Source organism: Macaca thibetana, chromosome 2 (genome assembly GCF_024542745.1).
Source record: "Macaca thibetana thibetana isolate TM-01 chromosome 2, ASM2454274v1, whole genome shotgun sequence".
Classification (NCBI taxonomy): Eukaryota; Metazoa; Chordata; class Mammalia; order Primates; family Cercopithecidae; genus Macaca; species Macaca thibetana.
This window is the reverse complement of record NC_065579.1, coordinates 97,101,903-97,125,244: the sequence shown is the minus strand read 5'-3', so window position 1 is coordinate 97,125,244 and position 23,342 is coordinate 97,101,903. Positions and strand designations below refer to the sequence as shown.

At 40.8% G+C, this 23,342-nt stretch overlaps 2 protein-coding genes across 5 annotated transcripts in view; one reads left to right on the top strand and one right to left on the bottom strand.

The window, feature by feature from the left end:
- The window catches only part of HIGD1A (HIG1 hypoxia inducible domain family member 1A), a 1,051,097-nt gene that overhangs the window by 888,135 nt on the left and 139,620 nt on the right, over window positions 1-23,342 (top strand). The gene's annotated exons all lie outside the window — the stretch shown is intronic.
- On the bottom strand, window positions 12,495-18,709 carry KRBOX1 (KRAB box domain containing 1). 4 transcript variants are annotated; one of them, XM_050780484.1, is made up of 5 exons: window positions 18,617-18,709; window positions 16,158-16,240; window positions 13,933-14,059; window positions 13,214-13,330; window positions 12,495-12,749 (listed from the first exon to the last, which is right to left on the bottom strand). In XM_050780484.1, the coding sequence occupies exons 2-5, from the start codon at window positions 16,191-16,193 to the stop codon at window positions 12,640-12,642; spliced, it is 390 nt and encodes a 129-aa protein (XP_050636441.1). In that variant the 5' UTR covers window positions 16,194-16,240; window positions 18,617-18,709; the 3' UTR covers window positions 12,495-12,639. The 4 variants fall into 4 exon arrangements, with proteins under 4 accessions (XP_050636441.1, XP_050636445.1, XP_050636443.1 ...); XM_050780488.1 differs by having other exon boundaries at window positions 13,214-13,327; XM_050780486.1 differs by lacking the exon at window positions 18,617-18,709 and adding an exon at window positions 18,191-18,213.

The window sequence follows — 23,342 nt, the reverse complement described above, 5'->3', positions numbered from 1 at the left end:
CACTGCACTCCAGCCTTGCAACAGAACAAGACTCCTTCTCAAACGACAACCACCACCACCAAAAAAAAAAAAAAAAAAAAAGCCTCTCCTGCCATTCCTTCCCAACATCTTTGCAGAAGCGTAGCCTGTTGGTTCTGATGCTCATAATAAGTAAACTCCAAAGATGTGGGAACTTGGCCCTCAGTTCAGTCACCTCAGTTGAGGACATGACAAGATTAGGTCTCCCATCCCACTTCTTCCCCTGAATTATCCAGGAAGGGAATAGAGGTAGCAGGGATCATTTTCCCCAAACTCTCCCTCCAATCCACTTTATAAATCGACCTCTGTTTGGATGGAAGAAGAAACTAGTTTTTTGGGTCACAAATTTGACCTCACAACTGGCAAGTGCTCTTTGAGCTTCATAATTGTGAGGCAGGGTCTTTGTGCTCTTTCCTCAGTGGAGATCTATCCCCACAGTAATCAACATGATTCTTGGCTTTAACAAAAGATGAAGTAAAGGAGAGGTCAGTCAGTAAAATAGGGAGAAAAAGAACTTCACAATAATGCTTCATATTCATGCTGTTACACAATGTTCCCTCTCACTTTTTCAATGTTAAGATTTGATAAGCTCAATATAACCATGAGAAATGTGTACGGACAGAGGATTTTTTTTTAGGGTAGTGAAAATATTCTGTATGGTACTAAAATTTATACATATATAATAATGATTATCATTCTTAGCAAACTATCACAAGAACAGAAAACCAAACACCGCATGTTCTCACTCATAGGTGGGAACTGAACAATGAGATCACTTGGACTCGGGAAGGGGAACATCACACACCGGGGCCTATCATGGGAAGGGGGGAGGGGGAAGGGGGGAGGGATTGCATTGGGAGTTATACCTGATGTAAATGACGAGTTGATGGGTGCTGATGAGTTGATGGGTGCAGCACAGCAACATGGCACAAGTATACATATGTAACAAACCTGCACGTTATGCACATGTACCCTAGAACTTAAAGTATAATAATAATAATAAAAAAAATTATTATAACAAGGCTGGGCACGGTGGCTCACACCTATAATCCTAGCACTTTCGGAGCCCGAGGTGGGTGGATTGCCTGAGCTCAGGAGTTCGAGACCAGCCTGGGCAACATGGTGAAACCCCATCTCTACTAAAATACAAAAAATTCGCCAGGCATGATGGTGCATGCCTGTAGTCCCAGCTCCTGGGGAGACTGAGGCGGAAGACTCACTTGAACCCAGGAGGCAGAGGTTGCAGTGAGCCGAGATCGTGACACTGCACTCCAGGCGGGGCGACAGAGCTAAGCAAACACTAAGGTGAACTATAGACATTGGGTGATAACGATGTGTCAATGTAGGGTCATCAATTGTACTAAGTGTACCCTCGGGTAAGAGATGTTAATAATTGGGGAAGCTACGCATGTGTTGGAGTAACCAATATACAGGAAATCTCTGTATTTTCCTCTCAATTTTGCTGTGAACCTAAAAGTGCTCTAAAAATGTTTAAGTACCTAGAAAAAAGAAAAAGACTGTGGAAAAATAAATGAGTGCATAACAGATTAACATTTTTTAAAATCTGGGTGATGGTTACACGGTATGTATTCTTACACTTTAAAATTATGAAGTATTTTAAATATTTAAGAAAGTACAGGGAATGTTGAAACAAATGTACTTGAAATATACTCAATGAATGGATAATAGTCCCACCAGAAATTAAAACAATCTCTAAGCAACTAATAATTAATAGTTTAACATATTGCTGTGAAGAAAGAAAAAAAGATTCAGTGATTAATGGAGCAAAATAGAAAGCCTGGAAATCAATCCTATTTTATGTTAGAATTTAAACACATGATTATGAAGGCCATCATAAATCAACGGGTCTCAGAATACTTATTTACTTACGGGAATACTTCTAGGTATTTAAAAAAAAAATTCCACGTGGTTAGATGCTTTTAAATCAAGTTATATTTGCTAAATATAGCATAAAGTAGAAATGAGTAGGTATCACTTTTCTGAAGATTGATTAACAATGGGTTTTTTGGTTTTATGTTTTTGTTTTTTTTTCCGTTTTTAGATGGAGTCTCGCTCTGTCACCCAGGCTGGAGTGCAGTGGCGCAATCACAGTTCACTGCCACCTCCGCAGCTCAGTGCAAGCGATTCTCCTGCCTCAGCCTCCCAAGTAGCTGGGGTTACAGGCACATGCCACCAAGCCCAGCTTGTGTGTGTGTGTGTGTGTGTGTGTGTGTGTGTGTGTGTGTGTGTGTGTTTTTAGTAGAGATGGGGTTTCACCACATTGGCCAGGCTGGTCTCAAACTCCTGCCCTCAGGTGATCCACCCACCTTGGCCTTCCAAAGTGCTGGGATTACAGGTGTGAGCCACCACACCTGGCCAACAATGGGTTTTTATATATTGCATTAAATATCTCAAATTCTTAGGTATAACATTAAGAATTTACTAATTAAAAGGCACATGACACAAAGAGAAATTTTTCACTGTGGAATTAAAATTAGTAAACTAACAATAAATTCAACCTCACTAATTAAAGAAATATAAGGCTGGGTGAGGTGGCTCATGCCTGTAATCCCTGCACTTTGGGAGGCCGAGGTGGGCAGATCACAAGATCAGGAGATCAAGACCATCCTGGCTAACACGGTGAAACCACGTCTCTACTAAAAATACAAAAAATTAGCCAGGCGTGGTGGTGGGCACCTGTAGTCCCAGCTACTTGGGAGGCTGAGGCAGGAGAATGGCATGAACCCGGGAGGTGGAGCTTGCAGTGAGTCGAGATCACACCACTGTACTACAGCCTGGGCGACAAAGCGAGACTCCATCTCAAAAAAAAAAAAAAAAAAAAAGAAAAATATAAACAAAAACAATCATACCAATTAACTTTTAAAATTTTAAATTGTAATATTTATTGTTGATAAGATTGAAATTAAGTACTGTATTCATACATTTCTAATAGCAGAGTAAATTGGTACAACCTTTTAAAAAGGCAATATTGCAGCATGTTTTTAAAACATAAAATAATTACATTTTTGGATTTGGTTAATCTCATTCTTGGGAATTTATTTCAAGCAAATCATTCAAAAGAAAGGGAAAAAAACACTATATTCATGACATTGTTGACAACACCACTATTTGCAATAGCTCACAGATAGAAATGTCCTAATGCCCATCAATGCATTTTAATAAAAATGAACTAACACCAACTGGATGGATATCGGGGCGGGGAATGTGATTAAGACACAGTCTCACCCGGGCACAGTGGCTCATGCCTGCAATCTCAGTACCTTGGAAGGCGAGATGGATGGATTGCTTGAGCTCAGGAGTTCAAGATCAGCCTGGGCAACAACGCAAAATCTCATCTCTGCAAAAAATACAAAAATTAAATCAAGTGTGGTGGTGCATGCCTGTAGTCCCAGCTACTGGAGAGGCTGAAGTGGGATGAGTGCTTGAGCCTGGGAGGTCGAGGCAGCAGTGAGCCAAGATCTTGCCACTGCACTCCAACTCCAGCCTGGGCAAAAGAGTGAGACTCTGTCTTAAAAAAAAAAAAAAAAATAAGGACACAGTATCTACCCTAAAAGCAATTCACAGTTTGGAGAAGGGAATAAAGAAACGTACTCACGCGGGTAATCAAGAAGGGTTATCACAAACAGGAATTATAGGGTATACAGAATTGGGGGAAAGGGAGGGTACTTAAGATAATAGTAATGAAAAGAAAAAGACACGTAACATTTTATCTGTTACGATTAAATTATGTATACATATGGACAAGGGTTAGCAATGGACACAGAGAAATAAAAATGGGGATCTACTGGAGTATCAGAATTGGAGGTATGGAGTATATTTTTCTTTAAATCTTGCTTAGTTATAATTTATTGGTACAATACTGTGATAAATTTTTCACTGTCCTATAAGATTCATAATACATGAACACACTATGAATTATGTGGTCTCAGCCTACAAAATACCAGTGTCATAATCAAATGAAACTGAGATCCAACTGTATTGCTTAAAACTAATTCAAGTTTTAGGAAGTCCAAGCGGTTACCACCTTCTTCGCACACCTGTGTATCTCAACAGTTGACTCTGCTACATATACAATGTGATCCTCACACATATATTCATTTAGGTACCACCCATTCCCAACAAACATGGCTGGACGCTAACCCTCTTCCCCACCCCGAGCTGTGATCAAGGCTGCAGTTGTTCTCCCCAAGCCCTCTCTCTCTCACCCCCATTTTTTCTTTCAGTTTCTGACCTCTCACCAGAGAGGCTCAGGAGCAAGATCTTCAGCCACTCCCAATCTTGAGCATGGGAAGATAGAAACTGTAACTGGCTACAGCCCATACATGTGTGGGAGCAGGATCTTGGGATATCTTTCAGCAGTGCAGGGACACAAGTAGGAATGAGAAGCTTGGGATCCCTGACCTCAAAGAGCCTAGCTTAGGTTACAAAGCATCAATAGGGGTACCTGAATGAGAAAGGTGGTGCAATCACAATAGCATGTGAATCACGGCATCGCTCTCTGGGTTTGAATTCTGACCACTCATACCCACTATGCATCTGTAAAATGATGACAGTAATAACCCCTTACCTCACACTTATTGTAGGACTGAGATGAAGCATATAAAGTCTGTATCACAGGACCTGGTTCATGGTAAGAATGTAATAAATGGTAGTGTAACTATGTGTTATTTCTATTATTGGGGACTTTCTGGACAGCCCTGTTCCTTATAACAGGCCCACTACTCACATAAGGGAGGAGTGAAAACATCTGGGTCTCAGTAGCAAATGGCAGGCCATGCCAGCAATTTACTCTGAACATTCTCTACAACCTGCCTCCCACCACCATTTGCCTATTGTGCACTGCACCCCATTAAGGATACTCAAGGTTGCCAGCAGCAGGCAGAGTTACTGATGCTATCACAACTGGACATCGAGATTTCAGCCATGAAACCAAACTGGACACTCCAGCGGGGAGCAGGGGTACCAAACTGGAGATTTCTAAGCTTGACTCCTAGCCAACTTTACCTTAATTCACTCTGTAGACTTTCTTCACAGCAGCCCCTACACATGTTCCAGGTTCATTTAAGAGCCTATCTTTACTACAGAGCAACAACCTGGGAAATACAAATTATAGTTCACATAAAACACAATTACATGATAAAAACCCTTATTTAAGCCTGGGTGCGGTGGCTCACGCCTGTAATCCCTACACTTTGGGAGGTCGAGGTGGGTGGATCACCTGAGGTCAGGAGTTCAAGACCAGCCTGGCCAACATGGTGAAACCCTATCTCTACTAAAAATACAATAATTGGCGGGGCGTGGTGGTGGGTGCCTGTAATTCCAGCTACCTGGGAGGCTGAAGCAGGAGAATCGCTTGAACCCAGAAGGCAGAGGTTGCAGTGAGCGGAGATTGTGCCACTGTACTCCAGCCTAGGCCACAAAGCAAGACTCAGTATCAAAACAATCAAACAAGCAAAAATGTTATTTAAGAAGGGTTCTTGGTGGTTCCAGTCATTCCTCTGAGAATTTTACACTCCCAAGTTCTTGTCCAGTCACACTACTTATCTCTCCAGGGCTTAATGGAGTTCCCTTTAGCTCCCAAGATCCCAGGAAAAGCAGTGCCTTTTGCCCCAAGGTACTCTGACTGTAGGGCCAACAAATTCTCTTCAATTGTTCAACCCACTAACCTGACAGACTCCTGATTTGATCCATAAAGACAGTCTAATGCCCTACAATTCAAAGGGTGGTTTGTGGGCTAGTGTCCGTCTGTGGACTCTTTCTCACTGGCCTCTAAGTCCAGAAATTGAGAATAAACGGTTAAAAATTTATATAGCATTTTACATTGCCAGGACATCCAAGCATACGATCAGCGAACTCATTTCACACAAGGTTTATACCAGTTTGGAACCCATCAATGGGTCACATGAAGCATGAACTATGTGTTAGTCATGTGCAACAGAAGCATTTATTTGTCTCTGAAAGATTGGTTGGGGGAGTGGGAGACTAATCCTTAACCAGAGGCAGTATGGAAAGTTCTGGTTTAACCTCTACTCAATTTTCCAAAGATGATCCAGAAAAGCTTAGCAGACTTATGATAGTTAATATTAGGTGTCAACTTTATTGGATTGAAGGATGCCTACATAGCTGGTCAAGTACTGTTTCTGGGTGTGTCTGTGAGGGTGTTGCCAGAGGAGTCTGACATTTGAGTCAGTGGACTAGGAGAGGAAGACCCAGCCTCAATGTGGGTGAGCACCATCCAACTGGCTACCAGCACAACTAAAACATACCAGGGGGGAGAATGTAGGATCCTTGCTTGCTGGGTCTTCTGGCTTTCATCTTTCTCCTGTGCTGGATGCTTCCCTCTGTTCCTCCTGCCCTAGAACATCAGACTCTAGGTTCTTTGGCCTTTAGACTCTTGGATTTACACCAGTGGTTTGCTGGGGGCTCTTGGGCCTTTGGGCTGCACTGTCAATTTCCCCGCTTTTGAGGTTTTCAGACTCAGACTAAGCCACTACTGGCTTCTTTCTTCCCTAGCTGGCAGACTACCTACTGTGAGACTTCGCTTTGTGATTGTGTGAGCCAATTCTCCCTAATAAACTCCCTTCCATGTGTGTCTATACACACACACACACACACACACACACACACACACACACACACACATATATATATATATATCCTATTAGTTCTGTCCCTCTGGAGAACCCTGACTAATACAAGACTGGTTAGCTATCTTTTCTATTTCACAAAACAGTTTTTAAAACATGAATGGCGGACAGAAGGAACAGAAATATCGCATGGTCATCTTCTTATTTTCCAATAAAGGATATCAAAAACAAATGCATAACTGTAACAAAAGCATACAAGGCTCATGATTACTTCAAAAAAGATAATTTTTATGCCAAAAAGAGAAAGAATAACAATGCGTAAGTTTCCAAGAACTGTGGGTCATCCTATGTACACATATAAACCTCATATATACATAGATTTCTACCACATTTCCTTCATTTTCTAACTTCAAATTAGTGGAAATTTTATCACGGACTTCCCCTAGTCCACAGACTCCCATTTTGGAACTGCTGGTCTATTTTGCCTGGCTCCTATTTCACCAACCCTTAATTCTTCCCATGCTGTCAATGACCTTGCTAGAAAGCAGATCGACTATACATATAGCCCTGCTTTAAACTCCTGATCAGCTTCCCCTGGCAAGAATAAAGTCAATCTCATTAGCATGGCATACCAGCTTCTTAGTAATTTAAATGTTGTTCACCTCTTCAACATTAATTCTTAGAGTAACCCTCAACATCACGCTAAATATTTTCAGCTCCCTACTATGTCTGGATGGCCCAATATGCCCCAGACACAAGGAGTTCCATGCAGGCTGGTAATTACAAATAAATGAGATTAACATAATCCAGTTGGTCTGAGCTTAATATACAGGTGGGGGAGACTGTTTCATGTGAGTACTCAGTCTCCTTTATCTTCTTCTTGGCCTGGTAACCTCTCAATCTTATGAACGGATCTCAAGGACAAGTTCCCTTTTTGTCAGATATCTAGAAACAGTCCATGGATGCATTACCCATCATCCCTCATATGCAATGTAGTTACCAATAATGCACTCAGGCCATAAATACCACAGCCTGGACCTCCAGGGATGTTTCTTCTTGCTCTCTGGATTGATACTCCTCATCCTGGGGTTCCCAAACCTCTTTGCTGTTTGAATAAATCTGTGGACTCCATTAACTGAGGTTCTTTCTTTTCTCAGCTCACAGTATGTCTCCTCTAGACCATTTCTCTACGTGACAATGCTGCTTTCAGCTACCAGACCTTGTTCTGAGTTCATACTTTCTAACCTTGGATAAAATGGTCTCTAAGTAGGTTGTGACTATTCTGGCTCAAAGTCACCAACATCTAGCTCGCTTACATTTTTCTAAACTGTAGCTTCTGGCCAAGCATAGCCTTTGACTATAACAAAGGGTAACCTTTGACTATAACAAAGGATAACCTTTGCAAAGCACAACCTTTGCCTACAACAAAGGGTAACATTTGCAAAGGGGAGACAAGGGAAAGGGAGGTAATTCATCACTCTGTTCCTGAAAATGTCATCTAGAAGCAGTCAACCTACAAAAGCTTATATACCTTTTTCATAAATAACACTGCTTGACCCAGTTATGGAAGGAAGAAAAGACAGACACATGAAAAGTAGACAGTAAATTATTCTTTTGGACCTAGAGAAGATGTCCCCATATAGAAAACAACAAACTGACTTTTTGGAGACAGGGTCTTGCTCTGTCACCCAAGCTGGAGAGCAATGGCATGATGCTGACTCGGTGCAGCCTCAAACTCCTGGGCTCAAGTGGTCCTCCTGCCTCAGCCTCCTGAGTAGCTAGGACTACAGGTGTGCACCACCACACCCATCTCATTTTTTTATTTTTTGTAGAGATGGAGGTCTTGCTATGTTGCCCAAGCTGGTCTTGAACTCCTGGCCTCCAGTGATCCTCCTGCCTCAGCCTCCCAAAGTGCTGGGATTACAGGTCTGAGCCACCATGCCCAGCCACAAACTGACTTTTTGTTTAACAATTCAGTCTCCTGTGAAATGTCAAATGAACCCAGTGGCTAATATTCATTGAATGTTGCACCCCAGATGAAATCAACCCTGAAAAAGTAAAACTGAGGACCGGTTCCCATTTACTACTATGTTACGGCCTCCTATGAGGTCAAGGCATAAACACCTCTCTAAAAAGTCCATTTCTGGCAGCAATATCTTCAGTTTCTATTTGAATCCTTCTCTTCCTGAGTTGAGTGAACTCACTCACTTCTGCCATTCTTATAATGTACTCAAATGATCATGCTATATATTCATTTACAGTGGAAATATATTCATATTTCCTGACCTTTTCTCACCTAATCATTGCTTCTTGCCCTTGCTACAACAGACAAAAACAGAAACCTATGTCCACCACAGGGTATAAAATTGAGCAGCAAGCATGCTGTGGCCATCTACAGAAAGGTAAAAATGCAAAATGGAGGAGGGTGCAAGTAAGACTGAAATTAAAAGGCAGTATGAAATTTACAAAGGGCAAAGGGCCTATGTAAGTCCAGGAAAGATCACAGAAAGGAGAGAAGTGAAGACGGCATTTGGGGGAGCTCTAGTGTAGTTTTTCTGACACTGAAAAAAGTCTGAACTGTGACTGCAATGTTTGTCCCATACATCAGATTTATAGAAAATCTGTATACCTGGTCCTTGCAGATGCGTTTCATGCTGAGAACTAACACTAGTATTTCTTTCTGATTTCTTTTGTAGATGGTTTGTATTTTCTACATGAAGTTTCTCATTACTGTTTATCTCCTTCACAGAACCTTTCTCGTTTTTATTCATTTCATCCCTTGTGAAATCTCTTTTATGTCTCACTAACTTGCCCTTTGATCTGTAAATTATCTTGAATACCAGGTCCCCCTCTCAGATATTCACCTGATACCATGCCACAAGATTTGTGTTTATCAGAAAGTATTTGTTTTGACGTCAGATGCTCATTCTCAGCCGAGGTTTTTCCACCTGATTAGAGAAGAAGAAATACAAATACCCACCTCTCAGCAATGCTAGAGGGAAGTATACCAGAAGTTAGCAAACATTTCTTGTAAATGACTAGATAGTAAATGTTTTAGGCTCTTCAGGCCATACAATTATCTGTTGCAAGTACTCAACCCTATCATGTAATGTGAATGCAGACATAGACAAAACATAATGAATGAACATAACTGTATTTCAATAAAACTTCATTTATAGACACTGAAATTTGAATTTCAAATAATTTTCATGTGTTACAAAATATTCTTCTATTGATTTCTTTCAGCCACTAAAAATTCAACCATTCTTATTTCACAGGTCATCTACAAAAAGACCAGTGGTAGGCCAGATTTTGGCCTACGGGTCATAGTTTGCCTGAATTAATCAGCAAGTAAGATTAGTATGTCCTATTATTACACAGCTTTTGTGTCCTTATAAAATGCTTTTCTTTAAAGACAAAAGGTCTCAATCTGTCACCCAGGACTAAGTACAGTAGGGTGATCACAGCCCACTGAAGCCTTGAACTCCTGGGCTCAAGCAATCCTCCTGCCTTAGCCTCTTGAGCAGCTGGAACTACAGGCATGTAATACCACACCTGGCTAATGGTATGTTTTCAGAGATGGGGGTCTTACTATGTTGCCCATGCTGGTCTCAAACTCCTACCTTCAAGCAATCCTCCCGCCACAGCCTTCCAAGTAGCAGGGGTTACAGATATAAGCCATCACACCTGAAATGACTTTAAAGCATTTAGGGAATAAAGTGAGAAAAGGAAAAGTCCTGAATCCCGAGAGGGAAGAGAAAGCTTTATCAGAGTTTAGAAGTCCAAAGAGAGTTCAAGATGAGAAGATAGCTAAGAAGATAGGAGAAATCAAAAAGGGAAGGTCATGGGCTATGGGAATGAGTGGTAGTGTAAAAATACCAACAACAAATAAGGATGGGAACACGAAACAGAGGACTCAGATACAGTAGGGAAAGAATGGAGACATAATTGGGAGGCATAAAGTTAGGAGAGAATCTCTTAATTAAGTGAAAAACAACAAAAAATATCAAGTAACTCTGCATAAAGTGTTATGGCATAAATGAGAAAAGTATTATATTATTCCTGCTGTCAGAAAGCCTGTAACTTCCTTGGGAAAGATAATATACACACTATAGTTAGAGAACACAGTACTGGATTTGCAGAATGCATATCTAACCCACCACCCAAAATAACCACTCATGAATCATAAAGTCACTAAGTCTTTGCCAAAGACTAGCCAATGAAATCCAGCAGTATAAGGATTGTACATCACTGACTATGATTTATCCAAGGAATGGAGGGTGGGGTTCAACACACCAAAATCAATCAATGTAATATATACCACATTAATAGAATACAGGAAAGAACCAAATTTATCCGTCACAGAATATCATTTCACAAACTTTAACACCCTTCCACGACAAAAACTCAACAAATTAGCAACTTGATAACTTGATAAAGAGCATTTACAAGAAAATCATAGCTAACATCATACTTACTGGTAAAAGATTGAATGCTTTCCCCATAAGATCAAGAATAAGACAAGAACGTCCACTCTTGCAACTTGTATCCAACATTGTGCTAAAGGTTCTAGCCAGAGTAATTAGGCAAGAAAAAAAGTAAAAGGCATTCAGATTAGAAAGGAAGAGTTTGTAAAACTCTATTTGCAGATGACATAATTTTGTATATAGAAAATACAAAGAAATTCACCAAAATTCAAAACTGTTGTGCTTCAAAGGACAGTATTAGGAAAGTGAAAAGACAATTCACAAGATGGGATGAAATATTTGTAAACCATGTATCTGACACGGCTTTAGTATCTAGATGTCAAAACTCTTTTTTTTTTTTTTTTTTTTGAGATGGAGTCTCGCTTTGTCGCCCAGGCTGGAGTGCGGTGGCCGGATCTCAGCTCACTGCAAGTCCGCCTCCCGGGTTTACGCCATTCTCCTGCCTCAGCCTCCCAGTAGCTGGGACCACAGGCGCCGCCACCACGCCCGGCTAATTTTTTGTATTTTTAGTAGAGACGGGGTTTCACCGTGTTAGCCAGGATGGTCTCGATCTCCTGACCTCGTGATCCGCCCGCCTCGGCCTCCCAAAGTGCTGGGATTACAGGCGTGAGCCACAAAACTCTTAAAACACAAAAATAAAAGGAAAAGTAACCAATTTTAAAATGTGCACAGTTTGAAAAGACATTTCTCCAAAGAGGATACATAAATGGCCAATAAGCACACTGAAAGACTCTCAATGTCATTAGTCACTGGAGAAATGCAAATAAAACTTCAATGAGGCAGCACTTCACATCACCAGGATGCCCACAGCCAAAAAGGTAGACAATATTAAGTGTTGGTGAGGACGTGAAGAATTAGGAACCCTTATACATTGCTGGAGGAAATGTAAATTGGTATAGCCACTTCAGAAAAAGTTTTGGCATTCCTCGAAATGTTATACAAAGAGTTACCATTAAGACCCAACAAGTATCTATCCAGAGTATGTACCCATGAGAAAACACATCTGCATTATAACTTGTATACTACTATACTGATGCATGTTACAAAATGGATTAACCTTGAAAACATTATGTTAAGTGAAAGCCAGTGGCAAAAGGCCACATGTTGTATGACTGCATTAATACCAACTATCCCTAATGAGAAAATTTATGGAAACAAAAAGTAGATAGGTAGTTGCGTAAAACCAAGAGTTGGGATTGGGTATGGTGAATAATTCCTAACAGATAGAGGTTTCTAAAGATCTAAAAGTAGACTGTGGCATGCCTGCACAACTCTGTGAATATTCTAAATACCACTTAATTGTATACTTTAAATGGGTGAATTGTATGATTTGTGAATTATATCTCCACAAAGCTGTTTAAAAAAGGACATGAGAGCCTGCTTTGTACATCAAAATGAGTTATTTTAATGAATGAAAAACATTAAATCTACCAGTCTACAGAAAAAGAAAATGTGTGTTTGACATCGTTTAAGGTAGCTCTTACATCAACTCCTTACTTGGAAAACTGGTATTTAAATATCAAGAATTAAGCCTTTCTCCTGTCTTCCCAGCATTGACGATTTTGAAAAATCTTTGATACTATTGTACGTAACACTGCTTTAGCTAAGTAAGTATATCTTCTTAGTTCCAAGTATCCTAGAGGGGAGGAAAATCATAACAACTGTAAGCTACCTTAAAATATTTCAGTATAAAATTATTTAAAATTTTTAATATATTAGTTTTCATGAAAAACAAAAATTTTTCTACTTGTTCTATTGGTCAGTGGACAAGATAATACTGCACCAAGTTTATCAATTTTGTAAAACTGGAGAAACTGGAAAAAAGTGATCACAAATAACCTGTAAAGTATTTAGAAAAACTGTTCCACATATCCCCAAGAGATAAAAGCGTCCCCGTGTGTGAAATACAGAAGCAGAGTGTTGTGCACTACACTTTAAAGGAATGGGAAGCTATGAATAACACACCAGTCAGAAAGAATGTGATCGAGGATCCCAGTGTACTCCATGATGTTGGGCACAGAGAACACACACCTTTCATTTTGATGAAATGAAGGCAAAGGAAGAGACAAAGCTGGAGAAGATCTCTCTTGCTTAACTCACCTATCAGGCCTGCTCTCCAGTCACTCCTGCTTAGGACTCCCTGTGGCCGAATGAAACAGGACTCTTTCCCTTGCTCCAGATGAGAGACCAAAGCTGGTTTGGAAGTGGGCGGCACTGCTTGAAAAGAAGAAAACATAACAGAATAATGAGCACAGTCATAGGGGTCAAAGTCAAGCCCACGGCTGCAAGAACAAGCAAGGGAGGTGAGGAGGGTAATTCCTGGGTGAGCTATAGAAAAGGTACCCTAAAGAGGTACTGGGAGGGATCCTGGGAAGAAGAGTCAGGATGGTTCTTCCAAGGAAGCCTGAAATACCCTGGAAGGCAGATTTCTATTTAAAGGGCAACAAAATTTTTTACCTTCTTTGTCAGAGGATGAAAATCTGCCACTATGGGAAAAAGACAAATGGCTCCTAGGAGTAACTCCCAGAGGGAGACAAAGTGGCTGGGTTCTCTCAAGATAAATTGGAGGTTCAATACTAGGCTAAGGGTATCACGATATAGCTCAAGACCTATTGTACTCAGAATCACCTCTGAGGCAGGTAGGGAAGGAGGGCAGCTTTTACAACAGAAAAAGAAGGAAAGCCCTTTGCAGGTCAATAGACACCAGGGCTTTCTATACCTGGCAACCTCTGACATCACTATTTGGGGTCAGCTAATAATTATAAAAGAGCCCTTCAACCTGAGGGCCCAGGCAGAAACCAACAGCAGAGAGGCCTTACCTACAAAGGCCACAGCCTCATAGTTCTCCAGCATCACATCCCTGTACAAGGCCCTCTCGGCAGGCACCATGATGGCCCATTCCTTCGTAGTGAAGTACACAGCCACGTCCTCAAAAGCCACTGATTCCTGAAATGACAAGTTCCTACTTTCCCAGACCTCAGTACTTTGGTGATGGTCAAATCTGTCAATGAGACACCTGAGAAGGGCACCTATAATGATATGTATTCAGTATTGGGTCCTTCACATGCCTAGAGTTTTTTTGTGTAAAATTTAGGTGTGGAGGAAGAAGATGCAGAATTAAAGGTAGCCAGTCAGAGTTCAGGATACTTTCCCAGTAAGAACCAAGTACACCTCCACTATGAGCTTCTAAACATGTGACCTCCACACAGACACTGAACCTGCTGCATAGGATCTGGGCTTGGGCCCGAGCATAGAAGTGCGCATGTGGAAGGAGAACTGACCCCTGAACATAGCTGTCAGCTTAGCTCTAAGCCCCTCCCTAATTTGTATATATCCCAGTGATTATTTCAGTTACTCATATTACTCCATTTCCCAATTCTACCTTCATTCTAATCCTTCTTTCTTGCCTGTCTCCTTGCCCACTACCCCAAGCACAAAGCTCTCTGATCAGTCAATGAACTCCCACCCGCAGCCTGTCTTCATGCAGAGGTAGTGAGGTTAGAGAGGCACAGGAAAATACTGCTTACTTGAGAAAGGCTACGGTGGTGCATAAGGCTCAAGATAGGCCTAAAAAGGTGGCTATTTCAAGTTTTTAAGCCCTGGAGTCAAGCTCTGTATTTCAGAAATAGAGCTTTAGTGGAAATGGTCTTAACTTGGAGTATGAGATTAAGAGAACCTAAAATCTAAGGGATTTTAAAAACAGACACAGACGTATATGTTCACCAAATGTATGACAAAGTAACTAGAGCAATTCAGTGGATAAAAGATAGGAATCAACTGGATATGTGTATGGAGGGAAAAAGAACTTTTGACCCATGCCTCACACCTTTAATTTGAGATGAATCACACACCTAAGTATAAAGGTAAAACAATAAATCTTCTAGAAGAAAACACAGGAGAACATCTTCATGATGTCTGAGTAAGAAAAGATTTCTTATACAAAACAAACTGATATACTGGACTTCATTAAAAGTAAAATCTGTTTATCAAAAGATACCATTAGGAGAGTGAAAATGCAAGCCACTGACTGGGAGAAGTAACACATATATCTGACAAAAGACTTATAATAAATAAGAAACAATACAACTTAGGAGGAAAAAGGGTACAGTGTAATAAAAAATATGAAAAAATATCTGAACAGGGAGTTCACATAAGAGGATATGTCAATAAACCTATGAAATGGTGCTCAGCATCGCTGCTTACTAGAGATGAGGAAATTTTTAAAACCCCAATGAGATACTACGAACGAGTGACAACAAGTATTGGTAAGGATGTGGAGCAACTGTACACTGCTGATAGAAATACAAATTGGAAGAATCATTTCAGAAAATTGTTGGGCAGCATCTACTAAAACTAACCAAATGTATACTCTATGAGCTAGCAATTTTACTCAAAGAGACATACCCAAGAGAAATGAGCATCTATGTCCACAAAAAGACAAGAATGTTCACTGCATTCTTATTCATGGTAGCCCAAAATGGGAAAAACCAAAAGTCCATCCACAACAGAATGAATAAAATGTGCTATTATCACAAAATGAAAAACTACTTAGTAGTGAAAAAGAACAAATCACCGCTGTGTGCAAAGTCAGTGAAGTTCACAGACATAATGTTGAACAAAAGAAGGCAGATACAAAACAATGCATGTTTAATGATTCCACTTATATGAAGTTCAAGAACAAACAAAACTTTCCCATGGTGACAGAGGTCAGAATAGTGGTTAACTTTGGGATGAGCAGTGGATTGCTTGGGAGGCAGTACAAAAGGGACTTTTGGGGTGCTAATAATGTTCTATGTGTTTCTATGAGTGAGGTCATACAAGTGTACATAGTTCTAAAAAGCGAGCTATACTGTTAAGACTTGTGTTATATAAGTTAAACCTCAATGAGAAATGTGTGTGTGTGTGTATATATATGCATATATAAAAGTATGTTATATATTTATGTAAACGTGTATATATAGATATTTCTATGTATGTATCTAATAAACATATATGTATATACACACAGGGATACGTACAGAGACAGAAAAAAGCAGCAGCTCACCTGGGACCTGGTTGTTAAGGACACAGCTGTCATCATCTGACCTTTTTTATTCCTTTCTTGGGTAAAGGTAAAAGTCTCAGGTGCTGAAGGTGAAGAAAAAAACATTAATGGCGATAACTTTATTGACCATAAGTCCTACATACAACCTCTGACCCATCCTGTTTTGAAGGCTATATAAATAACTGTTCATTAGTTATTGTTTATCATCAGTCTCACAAAGGCGAGATAGCAGGCATACAGAGAAATGCAAAAAGGAGGTAGAAACATTCAAGGAATGAGTCATTAAAAAGTGGACTGAGAAAACTATAATTTCAGCTAATCCAGAGAAGATATCACAGGAAAGAAAACAGAAAAGGAAACTAAGGTAGACGGTAGATAGAGTGTTATAGGTGGAAAAGAAAGTCGGAATTCTGAACAGTTAAGATCCCTGAAATCCATACAGTACAGATAAGAATGAGTTATATAAAAGAAATCCATTAAACACTGTAAGACCTCAGCATGTTTTTCCTCCCATGCTACTTAATATTAGAACAAGACAGTTTCTACGACTGAAGTAATAAAAGTTTAACAGACTTTGAAAATAGTTATTAGGAATATTCTGATGTCTCCCTACTACTATTTTTCCCCTAAATACAAGATATTCAGTTTTATAAACGTGTTGGGAGTGGGTAATGAGAAAGAAAACACTACCATATTAAAAGAATCCATCAACTTCATAATGTGTCCCAAATACTCCAAGTTCCAAATGTTATAGTATAAGGAAACAAAACAATTTCATTTCTAAACTAGTTCCAACTCTCATTCTGGGTCATTTAATTAGTTCATCATTAGGAAGTAAGTCTTTTGCCTTTCAAGAGTGAATCATCAATATTTATGCATTAAAGGCAACACCTGAAATACAAAGAGCTGCCAACAGGTGGATCAGAGATATTCAAAAAGCATATAAACACATAAAAGTGCATGTACTCATAGACCTTAAAAACAACTTCCATTCCAACTCCGTATCTGCATTTTGCCTTAAGTCTTAGGATACTGCAACAGCATGGGACAAAAGACTATAAAGCCAGTGCATTGCCCCTCCCTCCAATGACTCTTCTTAGTGAATCCAGAAAGCCATTCAGGAAGGTAGAGGAAGCTGAAGGTGTCAAACAGCTGTCAGGAGACGCTAGAAACGGCATCTTGGAAGTTAACAGGCATCTTGGAAGTTAACAGGGAGTCCAGTAAGGAGAAATATTTATGAGTGTAAAGAGAAGTACTTTAAAAGAAAACACAATGTAAACCTACACAAGTAATGCTGCTAAATTCATGGATGGTTTCTGTCCAAGGAAGGGTAACAAAAGCAGTGATTCATACTGAGTAAATAGGTAACCCTTGTAGTTGTGGTGTCTAATTCTCTAAAATCATGATACTATAATCGTATCGGCAATAAATGTCCCTTACAGTGGATACTTAATAGGATTGGCATATCAAACAAAAGGACTTAAGCAAAAAGGTCTGATGTGCACAGCTGACAATCTGTGAAAGGGAAATCATCTGGAAATAGAACTACAACAGAGGCCACCCTACAAAACACAAAACACTCCCTATGGAAGTGTCTTCCTATAGGAAAAACTATGTGGAGGTGAAGCATAAATAACAAGCCACATTGGAGAACAAGTCACACTCCCAACATAGTCGACTAATGGCAGGGACATCGAATGTTAACCTATGAACCTTGACAATTAAATTATGACAGTGGAGTAAAAGTTCCGAGAATGTAATGAAAAGAATATAATGAACAATGTTAAGAGGTCAAGAAATCTTTCAACATCTCCAATCCTGTACATAGAAACTATGTTAAACACTAGACACATATTAGGTGCATGATGGATACGACTAGTCCTTTCAGATTTAACATTCATATGAGCCAATCCAAATCACAGGGCTCCATATTTTCCAAAATGGGACATCCTGGGGACGGGTAGGGAATACATTTTAGTATTCTCAAATTTTTGGTTGCTCTACAACAGTAACAAGTTTCAAGACTGGCGTACACTATGCCAGGCGAAAATAACTGATCACCAACTGATTTTCTGTGACCAACTGAAAACGGGGAAACTGACAAGCTGAGGGGTAGGGTTGGGATTTCCGCATCCGGGGCAAAGACAAGGGGGCTGGAGCGACCGAGGGGCGTGTTCTGTTGCTAGAAGGTTCTGGAGTGTGGACAGTTAAAACTTTTTGTGGGCTTCGAAGTTAACATGTGAATGTGTGTCAGTATCTGACTCTGAGTGGGCCACAGGCTGCCCCGGGTACAGAGAAACGAGGGGGTGGGAGTCGCGGCCACAGTTCCGGGCCTCTGCCAGTTCCCCATCTCGACGCTACCGAGCCAAGCTCAGGGATCAGCATGAGGACCCCAGTACCAGCAGTAGCCGCGCCCGCCTCCCTCGTGGCCCTTTCCCGTCCTCCTCAGACCCGCTCACCGTGGACTCCTGGCGGCCTCTGCAGCTTTTCAGCAAGCAGAGATGGTGGGCGCCCCTCACCGATCCTCACAAACCAAAACCTCACGCGACAAAAACGAAGGCGGTCCCGGAAGTGCGTCATCACACCGACTGGCCAACCCATACACTCTCTGGATTTCTCTCTAGGACTCCTGGAGGACCCCACATCTTGGTGCTTCCCTCCTAATTCCCGCGAGGAAAAGGGCACGCTGGCGAGATAGGCTCTTGGCGTTCCTCCAGAGCCCGATTCTGAGTCGAGGCACCTTGCTCGTGACACTGCATCATCCTGTCAACCTTGAATACTGGCTTCCAGTGCCTTTATTACTGTTCTACAATAACTGCAACTACAAGTCTTACCCAGAATATGCAAGAAAATGTGATTGGTTATATGTTTTACTGATCTTGTTAAATTTAGCATTTGGATTGTTATAGCATAATCAACGAATCACACATTATACAACCAGGACTTCTTTTGAATTGCTGTAATGATTGCACTCCTAGAATGTGATGTGTTTCAATGTTGCTGACGCATCTCACTTCCATACATTACCACTAGCAGAGAGGATTAGCAATGGACCATGGGCAAAGTGAGAGTGGTCAATTTACCCAAGAAATATTCATCCCCTGTCCGGCACAGCTTAACACTGTCCCAGGAAAACAGCGTCACTGCATCAATCAGAGGTAAGAAAGGATACCTATCATGGTGAGAAACCTGTTGAAAGCCCTTAGAGGATATAGGTGTGGCCACCCCAGAGAACTTCCTGACATGCTGTGCCAAAGCCTGTGGCGAGGGTAGAGTAACTGCCTTGATGCCAGCAGTGAAGGGTGTGAAGAATAAGGGACATTTGCTCCCACCTCCATTGTCCTTGAGTGTTGTGTATCACATGACATCACTGTAGGAAGACAAATGAGCACAGGCTGACACAGGGGCCCACACATGCAGCTCACATCTGCTGCAGGGGTTTGCAGTCTACCCCTAATAGCCCAGAGCCTTGAATTCACCCTGTGCCTGACATAAGTGAGAGCCACCCAAAGTCACTGCTGGCACCGTTCTGGTAGCTCAGTCCCTTTTCTTTATTTTTCAGTATTTTTAAAAGTGTGATTCTTTTTTAAAAATCAAGACATTCACCTCAAGATGTAGAAAACTGAAAAGAGCATGGCCCCACCCTTACAACAACAAAAAACAGCCAGATAATCTAAAATTTTCTCTTGAACACATCAGAAAACTAAGATCTGGGGACAAACAACTTAATCTAAAATCTGATGTAAGACAGGCACTTTAGGCCGGGCGCGGTGGCTCAAGCCTGTAATCCCAGCACTTTGGGAGGCCGAGACGGGCGGATCATGAGGTCAGGAGATCGAGACCATCCTGGCTAACACGGCGAAACCCCGTCTCTACTAAAAACACAAAAAATTAGCCGGGCGTGGTGGCGGCGCCTGTAGTCCCAGCTACTCGGGAGGCTGAGGCAGGAGAATGGCGGGAACCCGGGAGGCGGAGCTTGCAGTGAGCTGAGATCCGGCCACTGCACTCCAGCCTGGGCGACAGAGCGAGACTCCGCCTCAAAAAAAAAAAAAAAAAAAAAAAAACAGGCACTTTCAAGGAGAGATGGTTGTAAGCACTTTTTACGTAGGACAGATGCCATTGGATGCCATGTAAGCTGTTAAGAAGAAATCAGCTAAAATGTATAGTGAGTTGCTGAGGTCCAAGTATTGGCTAGCCTGAGAATATAGAGACTACAGAACTCCTGTGAACCATAGACACAAGCAGAATTTCCACCCTCTTGTATATTCTTCTCTATGGACATCATCAAATGTGTGCACACACTCATACACACATACAATTGACAGTAAGGCAAGAAGAATCTTATGAAAACCTGCCCCCTAGAAAAAGACCTGAATCCCCATCCAGGACCTTCTCCCCTATTTCCCCTACAGAACAAAAGCCCTAAGCCTCTGAGGATGAAGAAGCAAATCCTGTCACCCTTAGGGACTGGTTAAGATCCAGTGGAACCGAGGGGAGGAAAGAGAACAAAAAGCTCTCTATTCATGAAGTAGGGGTAGAATTACATCCTGGGTCCAGACCATAGAGGTCTCCTACAGCTGGGGATAGGGCAACATCCCTTAATAGACCCCACCCTTAAGCCTCAGAGACACAGTGCCTACCTAAGATTAAAGCTGAATCACAACAGAAAATCCCTCCTACCACCATCAAAATATCAAATGCTGAGTCACTAAGAATAGCAGTCTACTGCTAGAAGGATAAGAACATGGAGAAAGACCCCTCTCTGAGGCACAGGAATGAAGGGAAGGCCTCAAGGTGAGAGTGGTGCAAACTCTAAGAAAATCTCCTTTAGCAAACCATCCCACACACTAAACTCAAGGTAATACTGGAAGAATTCAAAGCCTGTGGATAACCATAGCAACAAAAACACCTAAACATAGTTTAACTCCTGATTAGATCAACTCAAGCCTCCACAATAAAGATCTACCAAAAGAAAAAGTATGCCTGTTTCATTTTTCCTTAGTCGCTATATGTATTTGTGTGTATGTATGTGTATGTGCATATATGAGTGTATACTATATGTGTATAGTATGTGTGTATAAATATATATATACATACACAAATATTTGAATGCAGCCAGAGAAAAAAGACACTTTACATACAGAGAAACACAAACAAGAATTACAACCAATTTTGCGTCAGAAACCATGCAAGCCAGAGATAATGTAGTAACATCTTTAAAGTGCTGATGGTAGGTCGGAGAAAGGTCAGGAACTCATCAACCCAGAATTTTATATCCCGCAAAAATATTTTTCAATAATGCAGGAGATATAGATATTTTTTCAGATAAACAAAACAAAATTCATTGCCACCAGATCTGTACCATAAGAAATGTTAACAGGTGTTCTTCAGGCAGAATGAATATGATACCAGACAAAAACTTGGACGTACACAAAGAAATGATGACCTCCAGAAATGTCAAGAAATGAAAATAAATATAAAGTTAACTTTTTTCTTATTTTAAAAATTAAAAGATAAGTCACTGTCAAAAGAAAAATAATATCAAGGTACTATGTTAATACCATATGTAAAAGTAAGACATGACAAAAAATAGCACAAATGTTGGGAGAGAAGGTTTGGCAGTTTGTGTTGCAAAACCCATACACTACATGAGAAGTGACATAATATTATTTGGAAATAGACTCTAATTATAGATATATATTGTAAGCTCTGAAAACATGCATTAAATTTTTCAGTAGAAATAATAAATCAATTATGGGGATAACACGGAATCACAGAAAATCCTCAATTCAAAAGAAGATTTAAAAGAGAGAAAAAAAAAGAACAGATAGAACAAATATAAAACAATTAGCAAATGATAGATTTTAATTCAGTCATGTCAATAATTATATTAAATCGTGCTCTAAAGGCACTAATTAAAAGACAGAGGCCGGGCGCAGTGGCTCACGCCTGTAATCCTGGCACTTTGGGAGGCTGAGGTGGGCAGATCACCAGGTCAGGGGTTCAAGACCAGCCTGGCCAACATGGTGAAACCCCGTCTCTACTGAAAATACAAAAATTAGCTGGGCATGATGGCGCGTTCCTGTAATCCCAGGTACTCAGGAGGTTGAGGCAGGAGAATTACTTGAACCAGGACCCAGGAAGAGAAGGTTGCAGTGAGCCAAGATTGCACCACTGCACTCCAGCCTGGGCGATAGAGCGAGACTCCGTCTCAAAAAAAAAAAAAAAAAAAGAATGTAAGATTTAATTTCTTTTAAAATGCAAGAATCAACTGCATGCTGCATACAAGAAACGTGCTTTAAATATAAACACATAGAAAATGTTAAGTAAAAAGATGCCTGAGGTTCTAGGAAAGATATAATTAGCCTATCCTACCTAGTTGTTTCTACTAAATGCAGGTCTAAAACTTGGGTAGAATGCATACAGTAGGTATTTGACTCTGAAAGGTAAACAGGAGTAAGCTGTTTGAGGAGCAACAGAAGTGAAAATACCACAAGATCGACACTGAGCTTACCATTTTTTCTTCTCATATTCCCTAACCAGAAATGTACATAGCCCAAATTCTGAAAGTGTGCATCAGCAGAGACAGAAGTAAGGGAGAAGCCCTCGAGTTCTATGATGGCTTAAGGAGTGGAAAGTAGTCATCTGATGCTCTGGAAGAGAATAGAAATCCTCTGATTTCTTTTCTTTATACTTCCATGCCCCAGTCCCAAGTAATCTGTGCTGGGGATAGAAGCAAGACTAATGGGTGTTGTCCAAAACCTAAAACTCAGAGAGAGTAAGAATCTTTCTCTCTGATCAGAGGAGCTGTGATCTCAAGAGGGTGAGAGAAACTCAAGCTGCTTTTTTAGTTTCTCCGTCCTCTCACTGCTTAGTGTGACCATAAGGGAGTAGCATACAGTTTCCACTGCAAAAAGTTTATAACAGAGAGGTCTAGATAAAACCTCAGCTTTCTACCTGGAGGATCAGAAAAGAGGGGCAAGGGCCGGGCAAGGTGGCTCACGCCTGTAATCTTAGCGCTTTTGGAGGCTGAGGAAGGCAGATCACTGAAGGTCAGGAGATTGAGACCAGCCTGGCCAACATGGGAAAACCCCATCTCTCCCAAAAATACAAAAATTAGCTGGGTGTGGTGGCGGGCGCCTATAATCCCAGCTACTTGAGAGGCTGAGGCATGAGAATCGCTTG

What these genes read in the sequence shown, in the direction of transcription:
- KRBOX1 (XM_050780484.1), bottom strand. Translation starts at nt 16,193, where the DNA reads ATGATGACAGCTGTGTCCTTAACAACCAGGTCCCAG. An exon ending in CCTTAACAACCAGGTCCCAG is followed by an intron (nt 14,060 to 16,157) that starts GTGAGCTGCTGC and finishes TTGTCATTTCAG; the next exon opens with GAATCAGTGGCTTTTGAGGA. An exon ending in TGAGGCTGTGGCCTTTGTAG is followed by an intron (nt 13,331 to 13,932) that starts GTAAGGCCTCTC and finishes CTTCTTTTCAAG; the next exon opens with CAGTGCCGCCCACTTCCAAA.